General features: G+C 39.3%; 1 protein-coding gene across 1 annotated transcript in view; it reads left to right on the top strand.

Annotated features, from left to right (window-relative positions):
- The window catches only part of Trmt61b (tRNA methyltransferase 61B), a 32,599-nt gene that overhangs the window by 2,320 nt on the left and 6,647 nt on the right, over positions 1–23,632 (top strand). The window contains exons 2-3 of the mRNA XM_020154551.2: positions 10,750–10,852; positions 13,903–14,093. Of these exons, the coding sequence (XP_020010140.1) occupies positions 10,750–10,852; positions 13,903–14,093 (294 nt within the window). The remainder of the gene's footprint in view (positions 1–10,749; positions 10,853–13,902; positions 14,094–23,632) is intronic.

The following is a 23,632-nucleotide window of genomic DNA, read 5'->3' as shown; positions in this document are numbered from 1 at the left end:
CTCACAATGTAGTCCAGACTATCCTCAAACTCATGATCACCTGCCTCAGCCTCCTGAGTGCTGGGATTACAAGAGTGCACCACCATGCCAGGTTTATCATAAGGTTTGTTTTTTTTTTCTTTTTTGATGGGACTGGGGTTTGAACTCAGGGCTTCACACTTGCACAGCAGGCCTCTACTGGTTGAGCCACACCTCCAGTCTATTTTGCTCTGGTTATTTTGGAGATGGTGTCTTTGTGTTAAGAATTCCTTATGGAGGCTGGCCTTGAGCCACAATCCTCTGCATCTCAGCCTCCCAAGTAGCTAGCATTAAAGGCTTGAGCCATTTGTGCCCAGTTTATCATAAGTTCTTTTTGTTTGTGTGGTGGGGTAGGGGAACTGGGGTTTGAACTCAGGGTTTCCCACTTGGAAGCAGGCATTGTACTGCTTATAAAAATTCTTAATGGAAACTTTTTTTTTTTAAACTACATCACTTCTCTTTTCTCTTTGGACTGTTCCAACCTAGTCATAATAAAAGAGTTGGAATTTCATCTTGTTTTCCTGTTATTTTCTCCCCCCCTAGACAAAACGAAGAGAGATTATATTTTATAAAGTTTCATATGAAGATTGATCTTTAGTGCACTTTCTGTCTTTACATTTGTTATAGATAAAAAGTCAGTGTTCTGCTCTAAGGAGGAGCTTAAATACTGAACTTGGCAGTGCTACCTCTCTTTTTTTTTTTTGCGGTACTGGGGTTTGAACTCGGCCTACCCCTTTAGCCACACCACCAGTTCTTTTTTGTGATTTTTTTTTTTTTTTTTTTGAGATAGGGTCTTGAGAACTATTTGCCTAGGGCTGGCTTCAAACTGTGATCCTCCTGATCTCTGCCTCCTGAGCTTATAGGATTATAGGTATGAGCCACTAGTGCCTGGTTATCACCCCGTATCCTCTCTTTCTGTACTTTTTTTTTTTTCTTTTTTGGAGGTAATGGGGTTTGAACTCTGGGCCTTGCACTTGTGTCATAACCCTAGCCCTTTTGGCTTTAGTTTGTTTTTCAGATGGAGTCTGGTGCTTTTCCCTGAGGCTGGCCTCAGACCATGATCCTCCACCTCTGCCTCTTGAGCTGAGATTACAGGCTTGAGTCACCATGCTGTCTTAACCTCTTTTTTATTTCCCAAGTAGTAGATGTAGGAAATTGGACTTTGAACAGTACAACTTTGACATGATTTTTAAGGTAATATCTCCACTGATTTTTTTTTTTTTTTTTTTTTTTTTGGTGGTTAGGGTTTGAACTAAAGGTCTTGAGCTTGTTTGGCAGGTGCTCTACTGATCAAGCCAAGTCCCCAGCCGTTTAGTTTTGTGTTAGGTTCACTAGTGCCTAGTCTAGACCTGGGTAGCCTGGACTGTGATCCTCCTACTTAGGCCTTCTGCTTACCTGGGATGACAAATGCACACCACCATGTCCAGCTATTGATTGAAGTAGGCTTTCACTTACTTTTTGTCCTGTCTGACCTTGAACTGTGATCCTGACTTCCAAATAGCTGAGGTTACAGGCCTGAGTCACTGTGCTAAAAGCTGATCTCCTCATCAGAATTACATAACTTCATTTTATTTTATTTTTTTTGTCCTTGAAAATTGGTCTTTTTTTTTTTTTTAATTCATATGTGCATACAATGTTTGGGTCATTTCTCCCCCCTTGCCTCACCCCCTCCCTTACCCCCCCCCTGCACCCTCCCTCTTCCCCCACCCCCTCGATACCTGGCAGAAACTATTTTTGCCCTTATCTCTAATTTTGTTGAAGAGAGAGTATAAGCAATAATAGGAAGGACCAAGGGTTTTTGCTAGTTGAGATAAGGATAGCTATACAGGGAGTTGACTCACATTGATTTCATGTGCATGTGTGTTACCTTCTAGGTTAATTCTTCTTGATCTAACCTTTTCTCTAGTTCCTGGTCCCCTTCTATTGGCCTCAGATGCTTTAAGGTATCTGCTTTAGTTTCTCTGCGTTGAGGGCAACAAATGCTAGCTAATTTTTTAGGTGTCTTACCTATCCTCACCCCTCCCTTGTGTGCTCTCGCTTTTATCATGTGCTCAAAGTCCAATCCCCTTGTTGTGTTTGCCCTTGATCTAATGTCCGCATAATCGTATGAGGGAGAACATATGATTTTTGGTCTTTTGGGCCAGGCTAACCTCACTCAGAATGATGTTCTCCAATTCCATCCATTTACCAGCGAATGATAACATTTTGTTCTTCTTCATGGCTGCATAAAATTCCATTGTGTATAGATACCACATTTTCTTGATCCATTCGTCAGTAGTGGGGCATCTTGGCTGTTTCCATAACTTGGCTATTGTGAATAGTGGTGTAATAAAGATGGGTGTGCAGGTGCCTCTGGAGTAACCTGTGTCACAGTCTTTTGGGTATATCCCCAAGAGTGGTATTGCTGGATCATATGGTAAATCAATGTCTAGATTTTTAAGAAGCCTCCAAATTTTTTTCCAGAGTGGTTGGCCATTTGAATTTCTTTTTCTGAGAAAGTTCTGTTTAGTTCACTTGCCCATTTCTTTATTGGTTCATTAGTTTGGGGAGAATTTAGTTTTTTAAGTTCCCTATATATTCTGGTTATCAGTCTTTTGTCTGATATGTAGCTGGCAAATATTTTCTCCCACTCTGTGGGTGTTCTTTTCAGTTTAGAGACCATTTCTTTTGATGAGTAGAAGCTTTTTAGTTTTATGAAGTTCCATTTATCTATGCTATCTCTTAGTTGCTGTGCTGCTGGGGTTCCATTGAGAGGTTCTTACCTATACCTACTAGTTCTAGAGTATTTCCTACTCTTTCCTGTATCAACCTTAGAGTTTGTGGTCTGATATTAAGATCCTTGATCGATTTTGAGTTAATATTGGTATAGGGTGATATACATGGATCTAGTTTCAGTTTTTTGCAGACTGCTAACCACTTTTCCCAGCAGTTTTTGTTGAAGAGGCTGCTTTTTCTCCATCGTATATTTTTAGCGCCTTTGTCAAAGACAAGTTGGTTATAGTTGTGTGGCTTCATATCTGGGTCCTCTATTCTGTTCCACTGGTCTTCATGTCTGTTTTTGTGCCAGTACCATGCTGTTTTTATTGATATTGCTTTGTAATATAGTTTGAAGTCAAGTATCGTGATACCTCCAGCATTGTTCTTTTGACTGATATTGCCTTGGCTATTCATGGCCTCTTGTGTCTCCATATAAATTTAATGGTAGATTTTTCAATCTCTTTAATAATGTCATTAGAATTTTGGTGGGAATTGCATTAAACATGTAGATTATTTTTGGGAGTATAGACATTTTTACTATGTTGATTCTACCAATCCATGAGCATGAGAGATCTCTCCACTTTCTATAGTCCTCCTCAATCTCTTTCTTCAGAAGTTTATAGTTTTCCTTGTAGAGGTCATTTACATCTTTTGTTAGGTTTACACCTAGGTATTTGATTTTTTTTGAGGCTATTGTAAATGGAATTGTTTTCATATATTGTTTTTCAGTTTGTTTATTATTTGTATATAGAAATGCTAATGATTTTTCTATGTTGATTTTATATCCTGCTACCTTGCTGTAGCTGTTGATGATGTCTAGAAGCTTCTGAGTAGAGTTTTTGGGTCTTTAAGGTATAGGATCATGTTGTCTGCAAATAGGGATATTTTGACAGTTTCTTTACCTATTTGTATTCCTTTTATTCCTTCTTCTTGCTTAATTGCTCTGGCTAGGAATTCCAGTACTATGTTGAATAGGAGTGGAGATAATGGGCATCCTTGTCTAGTTCCTGACTTTAGAGGGAATGGTTTCAGTTTTTCTACATTAAGTATAATGCTGGCTGTAGGTTTGTCATATATAGCTTTTATAATGTTGAGGTACTTTCCTTCTACTCCTAGTTTTCTTAGAGCTTTTATCATGAAATGGTGTTGGATCTTATCAAAGGCTTTTTCTGCATCTATTGAGATGATCAAGTAGTTTTTGTCTTTGCTTCTGTTAATGTGGTTTATTATGTTTATTGATTTTTGTAAGTTGAACCACCCCTGCATTCCTGGGATGAAGCCTACTTGGTCGTGGTGAATGATCTTTTTGATGTGTTGTTGAATTCGGTTTGCCATTATTTTGTTGAGGATTTTTGCATCAATGTTCATTAAGGAGATTGGCCTATAGTTCTCCTTTTTGGAGTTCTTTTTGCCTGGTTTTGGGATAAGTGTAATACTGGCTTCATAAAATGTGTTAGGCAGTTTTCCTTCCCTTTCTATTTCGTGGAACAGTTTAAGGAGGGCTGGTATCAGTTTTTCTTTAAAGGTCTGATAGAATTCAGCAGAGAATCCATCAGGTCCTGGACTTTTCTTTTGGGGGAGACTCTTGATTGCTGCTTCAATTTCATTTTGTGTTATACATCTATTCAGGTGATTAATATCCTCTTGGTTCAGTTTTGGATGATCATATGTATCTAGAAATCTGTCCATTTCTTTAAGATTTTTCAAATTTATTTGAATATAGGTTCTCAAAGTAGTCTCTGATGATTTCCTGGACTTCCATGGTGTTTGTTGTTATCACCCCTTTTGTATTCCTGATTCTACTAATTTGAGTTTTTTCTCTCCTCATTTTAGTCAGGTTTGCCAGGGGTCTGTCAATCTTGTTTATTTTTTCATAGAACCAACTTTTTGTTTCTTTCTTTGTATGGTTTTTTTTGGTTTCTATTTCATTGATTTCAGCTCTTATTTTTATTATTTCTCTCCTATTTGTTTTGGGATTTGCTTGTTCTTGTTTTTCTAGGAGTTTGAGATGTATCATTAGGTCATTGATTTGGGATCTTTCAGTCTTTTTAATATATGCACTCATGGCTATAAACTTCCTCTCAAGAATGCCTTTGCTGTGTCCCATAGGTTCCAGTAGGTTGTGTTTTCATTTTTATTGACTTCCAGGAACTTTTCAATTTCCTCTTTTATTTCATCAATGACGCATTGTTCATTAAGCAATGAGTTATTCAGTTTCCAGCTGTTTGCATGTTTTTTGTCTTGTTGTTGAGTTCTAGTTTTATTGCATTGTGATCAGATAGAATGCATGGTATAATTTCTATTTTCTTATATTTGCTGAGGCTTGCTTTGTGTCCTAGGATATGATCTATTTTGGAGAAGGTTCCATGGGCTGCTGAGAAGAATGTATATTATGTAGAAGTTGGATGAAATGTTCTGTAGACATCAAGTAGGTCCATTTGATCTATTGTATATTTTACATCTAGGATTTCTTTATTGATTTTTTTGTTTGGATGACCTATCTATTGATGTTAATGGGGTGTTAAAATCTCCCACAACCACTGTGTTGGAGTTAATATATGCTTTTAGGTCTTTCAGGGTATGTTTGATGAAATTGGGTGCGTTGACATTGGGTGCATACAGGTTGATAATTGTTATTTCCTTTTGGTCTATTTCCCCTTTTATTAGTACGGAATGTCCTTCTTTATCTTGTTTGATTAATGTAGGTTTGAAGTCTACTTTGTCAGAGATAAGTATTGCTACTCCTGCCTGTTGTCGGGGGCCATTGGCTTGGTAAATCTTCTAGCCTTTCATCCTAAGCCTATGCTTTTTTCTGTCTGTGAGATGGGTGTCCTGTAAGCAACAAATTGTTGGATCTTCCTTTTTAATCCATTTCATCAAATGGTGCCTTTTGATGGGGGAATTAAGTCCATTAACATTAAGTGTTAGTACTGATAGTTATGTGGTGATTCCTGTCATTTAGTTGTCTTAGTTGTTTGAAGGTTTGATTGTGTGTACCTAAGTTGAGGTCACTCTCTACTGTCTTGCTTTTTGTTTTCCTGTAGTTTGGTGCTGCCTGCCCTTTCATGGTTATGTTGGGTTTTACTCTCTGTGTGCAGAATCCCTTGAAGAATCTTTTGTAGTGGTGGCTTTGTGGTCACATATTGTTTTAGTTTCTGCCTATCATGGAAGACTTTTATTGCTCCATCTATTTTGAATGATAGTTTTGCTAGATAGAGTATCCTGGGGTTGAAGTTATTTTCATTCAGTGCCTGGAAGATCTCACCCCAAGCTCTTCTTGCTTTTAATGTTTCTGTTGAGAAGTCTGCTGTGATTTTGATGGGTTTACTTTTGTATGTTTTTGTTTTTTCTCTCTTACAGCCTTCAATATTCTTTCTCTAGTTTTTTTTAGTTGTTTTAATGATGACATGCCGTGGGGTAGTTCTATTTTGATCTGGTCTGTTTGGTGTTCTGGAGGCCTCTTGCATCTGTATGAAAATAGATTTCTCTAGATTTTGGAAATTTTCTGTTATTATTTTGTTGAATATATTACGCATTCCCTTCGCTTGCATCTCTTCTCCTTCTTCAATGCTCAGGATTCTTAGGTTTGGTCTTTTGATGGAGTCAGTGAGTTCTTGCATTTTCTTTTCACAGGTCTTGAGTTGTTTAACTATACTTCTTCAGTTTTTCCTTTAATTACCATTTCATATTCGAGTTCTGAGATTCTGTCTTCTGTTTGTTCTGTTCTGCTAGATTGGCCTTCCATTTTGTTTTGCAATTCTCTTTCATTCTTTTTTCTGAGGTTTTCCATATCTTGGGTCGTTTCCTCTTTAATGTTGTCTATTTTTGTTCTGAGTTCATTTATCTCTTTATTGTGTTCTTTGTTTCACTTTGGTGTTTATACAGTGCTTCTATGGTTTCTTTTATTTCTTCTTGTGCTTTTTCAGATTCTCTATTTTTGTTATCTTGGAATTTCTTGAGTGTCTCCTGTACAGTTTGATTGACCATATCCAGTATCATCTCTATAAAATTCTCATTGAGTATCTGTAGTATTTCTTCTTTTCGATTATTTTTGTGGGCTTCATTGGGTTCTTTGGCATAGTTTATCTTCATTTTGTTGGAGTCTGGATCTGAGTATCTGTTTTCTTCATTTCCCTCTGGTTCCTGTACTAATTTTTTGCTGTGGGGAAACTGGTTTCCCTATTTTTTCTGTCTTCCTGTCATTGCCTTTGGTGTTGTTATTGTCCCTGTACTGTGTGCAATTAAGTATTTTCTAGCTTGTAATAATAACAATGGTAATATTTAGAATGGAAGGGTGAGCTGAGATGGAAAGCAAGAAGTTAAAGAAAAGGGAAAAACAAATAAACAAGTAGAAAAAACAAACAAAAAGTTTCAAAGATATAAACAAGGAGAGATAGTGTACTAATCAACAGTAAGCTGAAGAGGCATTGGAGAGACAGAGGATTGAAGATAAAAAATAAAATAAATACATAAAAATAAATAAATGAAAAAAAGATCTCCAAGTTCAAATGTAATAAAGTTTCAGTCTTAATAATTTTGGTGTTAGTTCCTCAGCCTCCAATCCTGGAGATGGTGTCTCAGAAGTAGTTCTGTCTTTGTCTCATCAAAGGGGAAAAAAACTTAAAAAAAAAAAAACCAAACAAAAAAACCCCACCTAGTGTCCCAAGTTCAAATGCAATACAGTTTCAGTAAGTTTTTCAGCATGCAGGTGTAGTTCGGTTGTTTTCTCATCAAAGGTAGGGAGCTAAAAAAAAAAGAGTCTGGAGACAGTTCTGTGAATGGCTATCTGTGGCTGTGGCTCACCTGCCGGCTGCTGTCAGCCTGCTGTTGCTGGAGGCATTGTTTATGCAGATCTCTGGGGTGAGCTTAGCACTCACCTGGCCCTGCAGGCTGTGTTTACTCAGAGTTCTCCTGTGCGCGATCCCACTGCTACAAGCTTTCCCCTTTCCAAGCACACTGGGGGAGGTGACACTGCACCCACTTCTCAGGCTGGCGTGTTTATTTACAGTTCACGTGGGAAGTGGGTCTTCCCCCCTTTCCTGTGGAGTTTTCCTCCCACCGCCACTTTTACAAGCTTTCCCGCTCCTCGTTGCTGGGCGTGTGCCGCTGCTCCTATCTTCTCCAGCTGGCTTGTTGTGAGGGATTTCCCCTCCCTGCCTCTTCGGTGTTCAAGGTACCCCGTCCTCTTTGCTATGTGTCTTTTTTTGTTGTTATTGCTTATTATTCAGGTTTTTTTTCTTTTTTCCCTGGGTGGGGGTCGGTCTGTCCAGGGGGCTATGCTGATTTGTCTCAGGGCTGTCTGTGGGAGTACCGTCTTAGCTCACCTTGTGGTCTGCGTCTTCCCAAGCCGTCTGGGCGCTAGCATCTGGCAGTGGCGTAGGATCCCTCCTGGTTTCTCCGTTTAATGTGAAGTGGAGGTGCTATGCGCAGGCTGGAGGTGTGGAGGTGTCAAAGTTTTGCCTCTTCTCACTGGTTTTTCCTGTAAGGTGTATCTCCAGCGTCTCTCCAAGATTTTACTTTAGGAGGCATGCTTTCTGCTTCCTCCCTCTAGCTGCCATCTTGGAATCTCCCCATAACTTCATTTTAATATTAAAAATTGGTCTGTGGGGGTCTGTGGCTCAGGTAGAAGAGTGCCTACCTAGCAAGCATAAGACCCAGTACCACCAAAATAAATAAATAGGTCTGTGGGAACGATTTAAAATTAACTTCCTAGTAGATTCTGTGATCTGACCACACTTCACACTGGTGAATATTAAGTACTTTTAGCTTTGGGATAGTAGTACAAGTAGCAACAATCCTTAAATTTTCTAATCTTTCCTGTGACTTGCATGATTGTAGCTCTTAGATAAGGACAATTGGGTAGTAGAAACTTGCCACTTAATAAAGTGAAGCTCAATTATTAAAACCTTAGGGTGGGCATTCAATTTATATTATTGAATTAATCAGGGAAGGTGTTAGAATCCTTCTTTAGGAAAAAAAAAAAAAGGTTAAGTTTAGAAGGGATGCTTGAAAGCCCAATGTTTTAAAACTAGAAAACTCAGCAACCTCACAACTCATCTTTTCCAGACTACATAACCTGAGGCAGGAAACAAAGACTAATGTTTGCTCAAAAAAAAAATTTTTTTTTTGGTGGAACTGGGGTTTGAATTGAAGGCTTTGCACTTGCAATGCAGGCACTCTACTGTTTGAGCCAAACCTCTAGTCCTGCTCAGATTTATTTTACAATGTAACAGGTTTCTGTATCTTTAAAAGTTGAACTTTCTTCCTTAGAGCATTGTATTGAAATGACATCCAAAACTGTCTCCACTCCTGTGTGAAGTTGTACCCCTCTCACATCTGTACTCTAAGGTGCCTGGCACATAGGTGAGGAAATATGCATCTGAAAGACTAAACATTTGTGAAAGAAGCTTTTTGACTAATCTAGCTTAAAAATGATATGTCTGTCATTTGTTCCAAATCTTTGTCCAGCATTTCAACATGAGGATGACAGGTTCAAGACAGATCTAGGCTACACAGTGAGATGCTGTCTCAAGAAGAAAAAAGACAAACAACCAAACCCCAAAATAACAACAAACTCAACTATTTCTAATCTACAGCTTTATACTGACTGGTCAGAAGGATCCTAGAAAACTCCTCTTCCTAGAACTTTAACAAGCAGCTTTTCCCAGAAAAGGAAAATATAGTAAAAACTAGATGTACCGCTTATTAGCAGTTTTGACAGGTAAGATATTGGAATGTTGACATAACTGCTGACATTTAAAATTTCTCTATTGTAACATTTGTTACAGTAATAGTCAACAGTAAGGTCTTTAGGGTTCCATATCAGTTCTTCTCCTTTCTTACTCAGTTTCTGATGGTGTGATCCTGGGCAAATTACTTAACCTGTGAGTCCTTTCTTTCTTAATTTTTTTTTTTTTTTTGCAGTGATAGAGATCAAACCCAGAGCCTCAGCATACTAAGCAAGTGTTTATCACTGAGCTATATCCCCAGTCCTTTGTTTTTTTAATGGAGATGATTTTACTTTTCTCATACTGTTATTCTGATTAAACAAGGTAATATGTGAAAGCAATTGGCACAATAGAAACCTGGCATGTAGTGAAGTTTTAATAAACAACTCTGACTACTATCATCCTTAATATCCCTGTTGTGTTAACAAAACAATTCTTCAATTCATAGTATTTGACGATTGGGTCCTCTGATGTATTCCTGGTACCTTTTTTTGCCTTTTTTTCTTTTTTCAGTGCTGGGATTGAACCTAAGGCTTCATGCATACTAAGAAAGCACTGACCCACTGAGTGACATCTCCAGCCCTTCTAATATTTTAATTCTAAATTAAAATCTCATAATTTCTAAAAAGAAAAAAAAATTTTAAGAAAAGACCAAATGGAAAGATTTTCTTTGTTGTTTCAGTGAATTTGCTCTGTAATTTATTGTATTTCAGTTCTGTCAAAAAGTGTAAATGTCAGTGTCTTGGCAATGTCTTTTCTTGCTTACCCTGAAAAAAAGTTCATTTCAAGCAGAAGGTACATAATTGGTTTTCCTGCCTCATTTTTTTCTAGTATATCTCATATTTCCCTGCCAGATTAACCTTCATGAAATGCCATTTATATTGTCCCAGCTGCTTACTGGGCCATGTTCAAATGCCTCTGATCAGCATTTAAGTCTGTTCATCTCTCCTCTTGAGATGGGTGAACTATATTTATTCTACCTATACTTTGTTTATAGCTGTTTCTACTGTGATTATTTCCTTAAATTCTCTACTCTTTAAACTAGGGCACTCTGCTGCTTTCTTAGAACTCCTATAGCACTTATTATCTACAATTTTAGTATTATTCTAAAGTGCTCTTTTATTTGCTAATTGATTCTTGAATCTTATTTTATTAAGCAAACTATAAATTCTTTGGCAGGGCCAGCATCCAGTCCTCGATGAGTATTTATGAGTTACTGAGTCATCATTCTGTGTTTCAATCATAGGATATGAATATGATATTGTTGATGATGGACATCAACCCAGGTCACACTGTTTTGGAAGCTGGCTCAGGTTCTGGTGGAATGAGCTTGTTTTTATCCAAAGCAGGTAAGACTGAGATAAATGACTAGATTTAGATGACAAAGAAACAACTCAGTTTGTTTAAAATAACAAAGGGATTAAGATATTTGGGGAAATCCATAACTTTGTGATAGTGTTCTTCTCAAAACCAAGTGAAAGCAACTATTTTTCTTTCTATCGTGCACATTTATTGCAGTTACTCTTTGTACCCTCCCTCCGTTTTCTTTGTTTTCTCTCAATCCTTCCATACTTTCTCTCTCTCTCCCTCTCTCTCTCTTTTTGCAAGACTGGGGTTTGAATTCAGGGCGCTATTGCTTGAGCCAGTACTATGTAACCCAGGCTGGCCTTGAACTTGTGATCCTCCTGCCTCAGCCTTCCAAGTGCTAGAATTACAGGTGTATACCACGACACCTAACAAAATTTTTCCTTTAAGAAAGTCTAAGAGTGCTGAGTGCCAGTAGCACATGGCTATAATCCTAGCTACTCAGGAGGCAGCGATCAGGAGGATCTCGGTTCAAAGCCAACCTAGGGAAATAGTTCATGAGACTATTCAAAAAAAACCAATCACAAAAAAGGGCTAATGGAGTGGCTTAAGATGTAGGTTCTCACTTCAAGCCACAGTACCACAAAAAGAAAGAAACAAAGTAAGTCTAAAAGCAAAATGAACTTGAGATGTGGCTCAAGCAGTAAAGTGCCTGCTTTGCACGTGCAGAGCCCTGAGTTTAAAACCTTAGTCCCACCCAAAAAAAAAAGAAAGTCTAAAAATTGTCAATTAGAAAATCTTCTGCATGAAGGAGGTGCTGATCAAAAATCAAGAGGTATGTATTAAACATACCTTTTCTTGTTCCTACTACTCAATTTTTGGTTACTGTTATCCTAGTTACCTCTGAGGTCAGGTTACTCTACCTACCTGTACATGTTCCCTTCTTACCTAATAATAGACCACTAAGCAGTAGTAGTACTCTCTGGGTAGATTGCATGAAGATTATAGGTAGAAATTGAAATTCAATTTATACATTTTGTTCTTTGACCTAATGGCATCACATTTGAATATAATCCAGATTATACTAAGTCAGTAAATTCATACTGGGCTCCTCAAATCTTCCATTTGACACTTTTTTTTTAGTGGTGGTACTGGGGTTTGAACTCTGCCTAGTGTTTGCTAGGCAGGCAATTTACCACTTAAACCATACCCCTCCCCCCAATCCTATTTTGCTCTAATTATTTTTCAGGTAAGATCTGGCATTTTGCTAGGGGCTGGCCTCAGACCTGATCCTTCTATCTATGGCCTCCCATGTTACAGGGATGACAGATGCATGCCATCACCTGTGGCTTGTTTGTTAGGTGGGATCTTTTTAACATTTTGCCTAGGCTGGCCTTGAACTGCAATCCTTCTGATTTCTGCCTTCTGAGCACCTAGAATTACAGACATGAGCCACTGCTCATGGCCTCTTTGGCTCCTTTTTATACAGAAAGGTAGTCCTTTCTTCAAAATAAATGACAAATTCCTAAATGCATGTTTTCATTTTACAAAGTGAATTTATAAAAATTTGTCAGACAGGAGAAGTGGCCATGTTTCCAGTATCAGAGGAATGGCATGGCATGAACAATTCCAGACTATGAATGATCAAGAAATTATTGTTGCTGGGTGTTGGTGACTCATACCTGTAAGCCTAGCTACTGAAGAGGCAGAGCTCAGGAGGATTGAGGTTCGAAGCCAGCTCAGGCAAATAGTTCACGAAATCCTATCTCGAAAAAACCCATAACAAAAATGGCTGGTAGAGTGGCTTGAGGTATAGGCCCTGAGTTCAAATCCCATACCTTTGAGATGGATATTTTTTTCTCTGTATTTTCCCGGTTGTTTAGTTTATGCTGCTATTAATGTTAATTTTATCCTTCGAGCACATGATGACTTATACCTAGAGATACATTTCAAAAGACCTTCTGGAATTTAAAGTTTTCATTAGTAAACTATGGACTGCTTGATCTGGGGTAGCCTTCAATTAGAACCCAGTGATCTTAGATAGAGGTAGGCAGAAAGTTAAAATGTAGTGCTCTTCTCTGAAATTAAAGTACTACTATGATAAACAATTTGAAAATTCACCAGATACATATAAAAATAGAAATACCTTTTAAATATATAAAAGGTTCAAGCTTATCCATAATAAAAGGATGCAAACTAAAACTATAATGATCGGCTAGGAATGGTGGTAACATGCCTGCAGTCCCAACACTCAGGAAGCTAAGGTGAGAGAATCACACTTTGGAGACCAGTAGGGGCTACGTAGTATTCCAGGCCAGCCTTGGCTACATAGTGGGAGCCTGTCTCAAAGAAAAAGAAAAAAAAAGCCACAATGATAAATTTTATTCACTTTTTGGATTGACACAGATTAAAAAGTTTGATAAGTTTTGGTTGGGGAGTTTATGTAGAAACAGGCACCTAACACATTGTTGGTACCACTTGTTTGGAGAACAATGTTAATATTTTTCAAAATAAATTTCACATAGCCTTGAGCCAACAATTCTATTTTTGGTAATTTACCCTGTACATAAAGTCCTGTTACAAAGACTTAGGCAGAAGAATGTTCATTTTGCTGTATTGCAGTGTTGTTTGTAGTAGCATAAGACTAGAAACAACAAAAATAATTGAAAATATAAAAAAAGAGAGATCGAGAAAGGAAAAAAAAGACTAGAAACAAGCTAAGTCTTCATCATTAGGTGACTGGTTAAATAAATTAGTGCATAGCCACACAGTGGAATATAATAGTTGTTGAAAAGAATGCAATACATCGTAATTGCTGAAATGCCATTGGTAAATAAGAGGGAATCTGCAGGACAGTGTATTTTAGCCATGGTGTCTGTTAAAATCAGAGAGTTACTTGTATAGGCATCAAGTAGCCTGTGAAGCGTAACTGGTAATATGGCTGCCTTCAATGAAGAAGGAGGGGAGAGAGACTTGTAACCTTGGACTATTAGAATTTTTCCCACATACATTTAATATCTTTGCAAAATAAATTCTTCATACCTTTTAAAGTAAACTAATGCTATGAAATACCATAAATTATTTTTTACTTAAGTTGGATCACAAGGACAAGTCCTAAGTTTTGAAATACGAAAAGACCACCATGATCTGGCTAAGAAGAATTACAAACAGTGGCGTGATTCATGGAAACTAAGTCACGTAGAAGAATGGCCAGACAATGTGCATTTTATTCACAGGGATATTTCAGGAGCCACTGAAGACATAAAATCTTTAACATTTGATGCGGTAAGTTTTCTAACGTGAGTTCTATGTTATGTTGAATACAAGGAAAACAAGGATCAGGCTTCTTTGTATGGACAGTGGTGTTCATTATTTTTGCCTTACCTTCTGTATTGGGGAAAGAATATTTTCCTTTAATGCTGTTTGGGCTTGAGGCCAAGAGACAACTGAACCAGGTGCCAAAGTTGTCCATGAATGTGGAATAATGACCAAAGACTATGAAGAGAAATTCAATACCGTGAACCTTAGCATGCCAGATAAAGAATTGATAATTTGGAAGCAGCATTGAGAACATACTAACACCAGTGTTTAATCTCAGTTGTAAGATTTGGAGGATAAATAGCCTCCATTTGAGACAGAATAGGCAAGAGGCATCTTTAGAGGTTAAAGACAGGATATAGAGAGTTGTGTCCATAAAAGATGTTGAGGGCTAGGGGCATAGCTCAAATGATAGCAAGTGGGAGGTCTTGGGTTCGTTCCCCAGTACTGAAAAAAAAAGAAAAAATTATTGAGGATAGAGGCATTGATCATGAACAAAGCTCCAGAAAGTAGAGGAATTTGTAGCAATACAAGGTTGAGTTGGGGGAAGTAGTAGAAAGTATGAAAATAAAAGGGTAGATGAAAAGAAAGGATATTTTGAGCTGTGACCAAATATGATGGAGATGTTAGAAACAGAGCTGTTTTCAAAGTTTCAGAATGCTAGTGTCTTATCCTTCATGATGCCACTTAAAGAGTTCAGAGTTTGACACTATGGATTTAGGCCTGGGTGAGGTGTCCTTCCTTGTCCTCCCTTTTCATTAATTGAAAAAAATGAAGCTAAGTTCAAAGAGCAAATAAAATTATTTTTATCAGCATTAATTCCTGTTTTCCCCCCAACTGCACTGAGGTACTAGAGATTGAACTCAGTCTTGTGCTTACACTCTACCATTTGAGCCATGTCCCCCCTCTCTTAATATAATTAAAGCCTATAGTTTTATTGACCACAGTTCTTTTATCTTTGTTTGACTTGCATGTTACAGCTCAGTAAGGGAAAAGGACTCTACTTAGGTCATCACAAGAATGTCAAAAATACCTGGGAGATTAATTGGGTATTATAATTTTGCTTGCTGAGCATGAAACACAACAAAAGGGTTTTAATGATATTGTTGAAGCTTTGTAGAAAATTGTTGAACCATCCCTGATCTAAAAAGAATACTCCTTATTAGATTTGTACAGTTGAGTCTTTTTTGAATAATAGTGCCAAATGAATTGGCATGGGAGAATATAGAAGGAGTGGTGTCTATACTGCTGCGAAGAGTTACATATTATTAGGGCTAAGGAATTATAGTTAGGGTTTATACATAAACCATAATACAGAACTATCAAATAAAAGCTTTATCATTAACAATTATTTTGCTGGGTGCCAGTGGCTTCTCAGCCACTGTAATTTTAGCTTCTCAGGGGGCAGAAATCAGGAGATGCAGTTCCAAACCAGCCTACGAGCTGTTGTGTTGTGTAGGGTCTCGAAAATACCTAACACAAAAGAGCTGGTGGAGTGGCTCAAGGTGTAGGCCGAGTTCAAGCCCTAGTACCGCAAAAAAATATATATATATATTTTTTATGGACTAGAGGTATGGCTCAAGCCATAGAGCATCTGCCTAGCAAGCACAAGACCCTGAATTTAAACCTTAGTACCACCAAAAGAAAAATAAAATAATTACTTTTGTGTGGGAAAGTCTTTAAAAATTGCCAGTTGATAAAAGTACTGCTTAAAAGTAGGTGCCTGATCAAAAGCAAAAAGGTATACATTAAACATAAATTTCTTTTCATGTTCCCACCACTTTTCTAGTTATGGTTTTCCTATTTGATTGTTGCTATTGCTCTCTTTAAATTCCTCTCCTAGCTCTGCCATCTCACTTCTTGGGTCTTCCTTCTTCCAATCCATTCTCTCATTTCTACATTAATCTTCCTAAGATATAGTACTGGTATTGACACTTTTCTGCTGAAAAACACAGGAGCTTTTCATTCAAAGACTTTTGGTATCCTTTAGAAGCTGATCTCAGCCTTCCTTTCTAACTCCAGTCCTTCATGTAACCTGCTTATGCTACTGCTAACCAAAGTGGTGGTAACTAAATAAAAAAGATGTTAAGCTGGGCGTGGTGGCTCATGCCTGTAATCCTAGCATTTGAGGAGGCTGAGGTATTTTTTTTTAAACAAAATTTTGGAAACAGCTTGACAAACTATCTGAAGAGAAATTAACACAATGGAATATTAACATTAAAACTATATATTTATTATTATTATTTGGCTATACTGGGATTTGAACTCAGGGCCTCATGCTTGCTAGGCAGGTGCTCTACCATTTGAGCCCAGTAAATGTTTTATAGCTACATATCACTACATCTCAAAGACAAAGTGCTTAGTGGAAAAAGCATTACAAAAGAAAATGTATGGGATGGCCACATATCTATAAAATTTCAAACTACACAACATGTTTGTAGCTACATACATATGTTGTAAAATTGTAAGATTATTCAGGATATTTGTAAGGAAAGAAAATAATGGAAAAGGAATAGAGATAAATAAATTTTGGAGTCTATTCAGCCTGATTCACTGCCAGGCTCCATAATTGCCAGTATGACCTGGGGTAAGTTAATCTTTCTATGCCTCAATCACCTATATTTACAATAAAAATAATAGTACATATTTCATGAAGTACTTGAGGATTAAATGAGAGAAGTCATGTAAAGTACATAGAATAGTGCTTGATATGTAGTAGCATTAAATAGATGTTAGCTCTGATTTTCATCATTATGATTATCCTTCCTTGCCCTTTTCTCCACCTGTTTAATTCTACTCTCCTTTCAAAGCTTACATCAAAGGTCATCTGTTTCATGGAAGATGCCTTAGTTATCTAGCTGGAGGATTATCACCTTTCTCTGAATCCCTTTGTTTCTTGATTCAACACACATTTATTAGGACCTGCTGTGTGCTATGTACTGAAAGTAATAACTTTCAGTCTAGAAGAAAAGATATAAACAATGAGTAGAAAGACTCGGAAGTGTAAAACACCGTGGTTTTTGAGTTGAGTACAATAAGGAGATGAAATGCAGTTTTGAGAGGCTAAATAAAGAATGTTGTGGATGTGTCAAACTAGAGTACATGGACATTATCCTGTAGAGAACGGGAAACTACTGATGAATTTTTAAAAAGGAGAGGGGAGGGTCCTGATTCCTGTTTTAAGAGCATTCTGGTAGAAGAATTAAGGCTGGGAGTCTATACAGAAAGCTCTTATGCTATTTCAGCAAGATATGATGAGGTCTTGACCTATGGCATAGCAGTAGAATTCATTTGAAGAGCACTGAAGAGGTAGATTTGTGGTATTTTAATTCAAATAGAAGCCTCAAAACCTCACAGATTTCTGAAGATAACTCAAAACAAAAAAAAGGATGATTCAAGTTTCTGATTTGAGTGACTGGATAATTGGTAATGTTGCTAATTGAGAATAGAGCGTTCAAGAGGACTAGCAGGTTTCTTGGCTTTAATATATGTATTTACACTGCTATTTGCAGTTGTCGGCCACCATCATCTTTTCATTCTCATGGTCTTCGGTATATAGAATTTAAAAAATAAGACAGAGTATACTTAATATCATGGAGTTATACATTTAGTTAAAATGTACACTTAGTTAAAATTAGACAAATTTTGTTTATTTTACTATCCACAAAGAAGTTTTTAAAAAACCAGATCATTCAGGTCTCATGAGAAATTTTCTGAGGTGACATTGAGCTGTGCACTCTAATATGGGAGCCCTTGTTTCTTTCCATCCCTTACTCTGATTTCCTTCTCAGCTTTCATCACCACCTGAGAGCACATCATAGAACAGGTGAGAAATTAGTTTTTCCTCATGCAAATTAAACTCAGGAGAGCAGAGACTTTGAGCATCTACTTCAAAGTTCTTCAACATCCCAGCACTCTAAGCTGGACACATACTTGGAGGCGTTTAGTGACTTTCTCCTCTGAGTGAAGACATCTCTAAAAGAGAATGGAGAGAAGTAAGGACCAGGTGGCAAAGTGTAAGATAGCATTGTGTGCTAGGATATCTTGTCCAAAAGGAGTTTGTTCCTGGAGTGAAGAAGTAGGAAGGACCAGAGGTTAGGGATCTGACATATCATCAGACGTGTAGATAACTGGAGTAGACATCCTGGGAAGAATAGAGTGACCTTCTAAAGCCCTGGAGAGACAGGGACCTGAACTGTACCTAACAAAGTACATCTATCTTCCTGGGTCCAAACCATATGGTACCTATGCTATCCCACTTCCCCAGGCCCCTCGCAAAATCTCTCTTCAGCTTGCCTTAAAGTCACACCTTCCTGAGCAGGATATTTCTTAATTGTAATTCCCCAACTAATTGTTTTCAGAACCAAGTCCTTTGATGGTTTTATTGTCTCTAAATTTACACCAGTCTCTAATGACTTCAGAGCAGGAGGGTTTGGGAAGTGAGCAGCCCAGGATGAAGGCAGGAGATTGCAACTTCTAAACCTGTGGGAGCAGACTTTCCTCTAAGTTCCCACAGGTTGGGGATGGGTCCTGCAATCTCTGTCTTGGGACAGCAGGCTAAATGGATTGGAGTGGCCTCCCCTTTAAAAGCTCCCAAGCACACTTGTTCTCCTGTGTATGGGGCTGTTGATCCATGCAGCTCACCATTTTTCTGCCTGGCAACCACATCAGGAACCAAGTAGCTTTCAAGGCTAACGTTGATAAGGCTTAATTCTACACATACCAGCTCATCTGGAGACCAGTTTTTTGGTTTTTTTTTAAGTCAGATCATGTCATGCTTTAAAACTCTCTAGTGGCTTTTCCCTGAGTAAAGCTAAAGCCTTCAAGTTATGTAACCTGCAATCTCTCTCTCTTCCCCCAATCCCACCATAGACCTCACCTCTTTTTCTTTTTTTGCGGGGGGGCAATACTGGAGTTTGAACTCAGGGCTTCCCCCCCTTGCTAAGCAGGTGCTCTACTATGTGAGCCCAACCTTCAGCCCTAAGCCTCATCTTGATGCACGGATGACACGTGCAGGAATTTCAGGTGCTCAGGGTTCTTGAGCCCGCTCTGAGAATGAAAGCACAGGCGGACTCCAACAGCAGAGGTCAGAAAGATTTTATTTGTAGAGAAGAGAAGAGAAAGACTGCATAGTGGAGAATGCAGGGGGACCTGGTCGGGTTGGGGATTGGTTTTATAGCCTTTTTTTGCATTGCCTGGGGGCAGAGATGTAGCTCAGGTGCAGACAGAGATTTCCTGGGAAGGAAAGGTGTCCCCTTGTCCACTTATCTTTTGGGACCTCCTGCAGTCTGTCCTTCAGTCCTTCATTCCCCCCTCTCAAAGGTCACCCTAACTGCTATTAGGGATAGGGACAACGAAGTCTATTCAGTAACTGCTTCCTGCTGACGGGGTGATGAAGGGGCCTGCAGCATCAGGGCTGACCATGAGAGGGGTTGTCAAGGAGACCACGGTAGTAGGTCGTTTTCATCTCCATCAAAGGCATTTGTAGTTTGATGGATTCTAGGTGAGAAGAAACAAACTTGACAAGTTTAAAATGCAAGGCCCAAACACATGCAAGAGAATAATGGCAACTATAGGCCCCAGAAAGGGTAGGAGCCAAGTCCTGGAGGGGAGCCAGGATTTTATTTGGTCCCACACCTGTGTAGAAACCTGAGCCTCAAGAGATTGCTCCCACAGCCATTTAGCCTGTTGGAGAATGTAATCTGCATGTTGCTCTACAATGCCTGAAGTGTTTATATATGTGCAACAGGAAGTATTGGCCATGGCACATATGCCTCCTTATTTAGCCAAAAGAAAATGTAGGGCCAGGCTGTAGTCCATGACCATACAGGCAAGGGACAACAAAGACCTCTGTATGTCCTTAATGGCAAGGCCTACCTGGTCTGAGGTGTCCTCTACCACTTTGGTTAGAGTTTTTGCAGTTACATGATTGACAATTACCCCACAGCTGATTCCAGCTAGGGCTGCAATTAATGCAGCTATCCCTAAAACTATTAATCTCCCTTTTATCCCTATGAGGAGCTGTTCCTGATCGTTGAGAAAATTCAGTTTGTTGTATTATAGTATTATTCCAAAAAGAGATATGCTCAGGATTGGGTATAAGTTGGGCAATTGCCCAATTTCCTCTAGTATGGTTTGGGTGTAGACATGGCAGCCCCCATAACCTGGTCCTTTTTCCATGACCTCCCTACAAAGAGCTATCCTTCCTCAAGGCATAAGATACCTTGGGTGTTGTTAGCCTGGGCTTGGGAGGTGTCTCCTGGGAACAAGTCATCAGAGACATTAAGGCTCCTGGTAAAAGATGGAGGCACAGGGGGTGGAAAGGTAGAGTTATACAGTTCTCCTAATCCTGTCATATATTTTGTTAAGATACATTTGTGATGGCCAGTTGTAAGGATGCAATAAGAGTTTTTACCAGTGAGGTTTGAGGACTTGTTTAGCTAGGAGACAAGGCTCCCATTACAAGCACTAGCCCTGAGCATATTGGGACTCATAAAAGTGGGGCTCTTAGAGTTATTCATACAGCACCAGCTGGCTGTGAGATGATAATCACTTTTAAGGGTGGTGAAGTAAAAAATATCTTTTAGGGATGTAGGCCCTAGGTCTTTTATTGACGAATGACAAACCGGTGTATAGTTGTCTGGGACAGAAACGTTAAACATCCAAATTTTCACCTGAGAAATGAACCCAAGCCAAGAGTAAGACATAGTAAGCTGGTTCTTCCATGGGACCCCTGTAAGAGGAACCATGGCATAGGAGGAATTGTCTGGTCTGAATATCAACAAAGGGAAGGGACCCTGAGTGAAATTTAATAGGACCCATGTTGGCAAATGAGCGGCTGTTGGTCTCTCACAGCAAACCCAGGAGTCATTTAGTGGAGATTTTGGAAGGGTAAATGCTTGAGAGAGATTTAAGAACCTGTTGGTTTTCCATGAAGGGTTATACCTCTTCCCGTATGGGGATGCTAGTGTACCCAGAAGACCAAACCCTATAGCAATATAGTTAGCAAATGAAAGAAATATGCTGATGCTGTCTTTTGGTGTTCTGTTTTAACTAGAGGGAGCTGTAACAGCTAGCCCTAATTTTAAAGTAAGTACAAGCAGAATGAATAGACTGATTAGGAGGTTTGGATAAAGAAGGCTTATGAAGGTGACTTATCTGTATCTGTAGGCGTTTTCTTTTTGAACAGCAGTTTTAATCCATCCAAAGGTTCACATGAGAAGGAGGCAGGCTCCAATTCTGGGTCTGGAGGTGGAGATGTGACTTTTGTAGAGGAATTCCAGCCCTTGACTCTTGAGTGACGGGTCCAGGAATCCAGGCCAGCCACTCACACTGCTGTCAGAGTAGATAGAATGACTGGATATGGCCCCTCCCTGAGTGGGGTGTTTAAATCCCTGGTTGGATTTGGAGACATTATTAGGCCTAGGTCACCAGGGCAAAAGGGAGGGGGTCCCTTTATATCCTCCCTGGGGGTGGCTTGTTTGATCTCCGAGAGTGCTTGTTGGAATTTAGCAAGTTGAGTGACATGGGAAATTAACTGAGCTGTCTCTTGGTCAAGAAAGAGGTCATTGGTTAGGAAGGGCCTGCCATATAGAGATTTGAAAAGGGTCAGTCCCTGCTTGCCTGGAGTGTTTCTGAGCCTGATGAGAGCAATAGGGAGGAGCTTGGTCCAGGGGTAGTGGGTTTCCTGGGCCAATTCAGCCAGGTCTTTTTAAAAGTTCATTTGTTTTTTCTACCTTTCCAGATGATTGTGGACGCCAGGCACAGTGGAGGTTGTATTCTATGCCTAGTGCTCTAGAGAGTCCCTGAGTTACTTCCGCCTTAAATGCAGGCCTATTATCACTTTGAAGGCTTTTGGGGAGGCCAAAGCCAGGGATTATTTTTGTAATTAGAACTTGGACCACCTCCCTAGCACGTTCTGTACTGCAAGGAAAAGCCTCCACCCATCCAGTGAACATATCCACAAATACTAACAGTAGTTTTGACTTTGGTCCCCCTGGCATATGGGTAAGTCTAGTTTCCAGTCTTCCCCGGGATAGGATCCCTGTCTCTGTGCTCCTGGCATCTGGAGTCTTTTATTATTGGGATTATTCCTTTGGCATGTTTCACATCCCTGTAAACTTTTTGGGCAGTGTCTCTTAATTTAGTTCCCCCAAACATTTTATTGACCAACACCAAAGTATTATCTAAGCCCAAATGATAGAGTTGGTGGAGAGCCTTAAGAATTTTCCATTGGAAAAAAAAAAAAAAGAATTTTCCATTGGAGTGCCTCAGGGAGCCATAACTTTCCTCCAGGGGACACCCACTAGCCTTGATGATCTAATTGGTACCCTTGGTCTGAGGCTTGCTTACTTTCCTCTGACCAATAATATGGTCTCTCTGGGAGAAGGAGAGTCCTCTCCCAGAGGAGAGGGCCGGCTATATATTCTTGCATGGCTGCTCGTTTAGCTGCCTCGTCAGCGGCTTTGTTTCCCTTTGCTATCTTATCTTCTCCTTTTTGGTGACCTTTACAATGAATCATCGAGACCTCTTTAGGCAATAGAACAGTATCTAGGAGGGCTAGTATGTCACAAGCATGTTTAATGGGAGAGCCTGTTGTAGTTAGCATTCCTCTTTCCTTCTAGATGGCTGCATGAGCATGCAGGATCAGGAAGGCATACTTAGAATCTGTATAGATGTTGACTCTCTGTTCTTTTGACAGTCTTAGGGCTTCTGCTAGGGCCACTAATTCTGCCAATTGAGCACTTGTATTAGGAGGAAGACGACCTGATTTAAGGATGCCAAATTTTGTCACAACTGCAAACCCTGCATGTCTGATACCATTTTTGACAAAGGAACTGCCATCAGTGTATAATTCTAGATCTGGGTTTTTTAAGGGACGATCAGTTAAATCAGGTCGTGCAGCACAATTTTCCATAAGCACCTCCTCACACGAGTGTTTAGGATTTCCCTCTGCCTCTGGTAGAAGGGATGCAGGATTTAGGCTCTGACAGGTCCTTAAAGTTATTTTTGTCCCTCCCAGAAGCTGGGCCTGGTATTTAAATAGCTGGCTGTCAGATAACCAAAGTTCTCCTTTTGAGTTTAAAATTCCCCCTAAGTCGTGTGGGGTATAAACTATTAGGGGGCAGTTTAGGATAAGTTTCTGAGCTTCAGGTACTAGTAGGCTTACTACAGCCATTGCTCTAAGGCATTGTGGCCATGCCTTGGCTACCTGATCTAACTCTTTGCTTAAGTAGACTGGCTGGGGAGTGATGTCCTGGAGCTGAGTGACCATGTCCAAAGCCAGTCCTCCCTTTTCATAGACATATAATTGAAACTTGTACAGGGAGACCCAGGGCAGGAGCTGTCATAGAGCCTTTGTTAACCTGTGGAATGCGTTTTCTGACTTGTCATCCCATTCAATAAAGGGCTGGGTATCCTTCTGTGCTTCTTAAGGATTTGATATAAGGGCCTGGCTAGGTCTGCATATCTCAGGATCCAAATTCTACAGTATCCTGTGATCCTCC

This window comes from Castor canadensis, chromosome 12 (assembly GCF_047511655.1).
Source record: "Castor canadensis chromosome 12, mCasCan1.hap1v2, whole genome shotgun sequence".
NCBI classification, from domain to species: Eukaryota; Metazoa; Chordata; class Mammalia; order Rodentia; family Castoridae; genus Castor; species Castor canadensis.
Note: the sequence above shows the minus strand (reverse complement) of the source record. Positions and strands in the feature narration are given on the sequence as shown.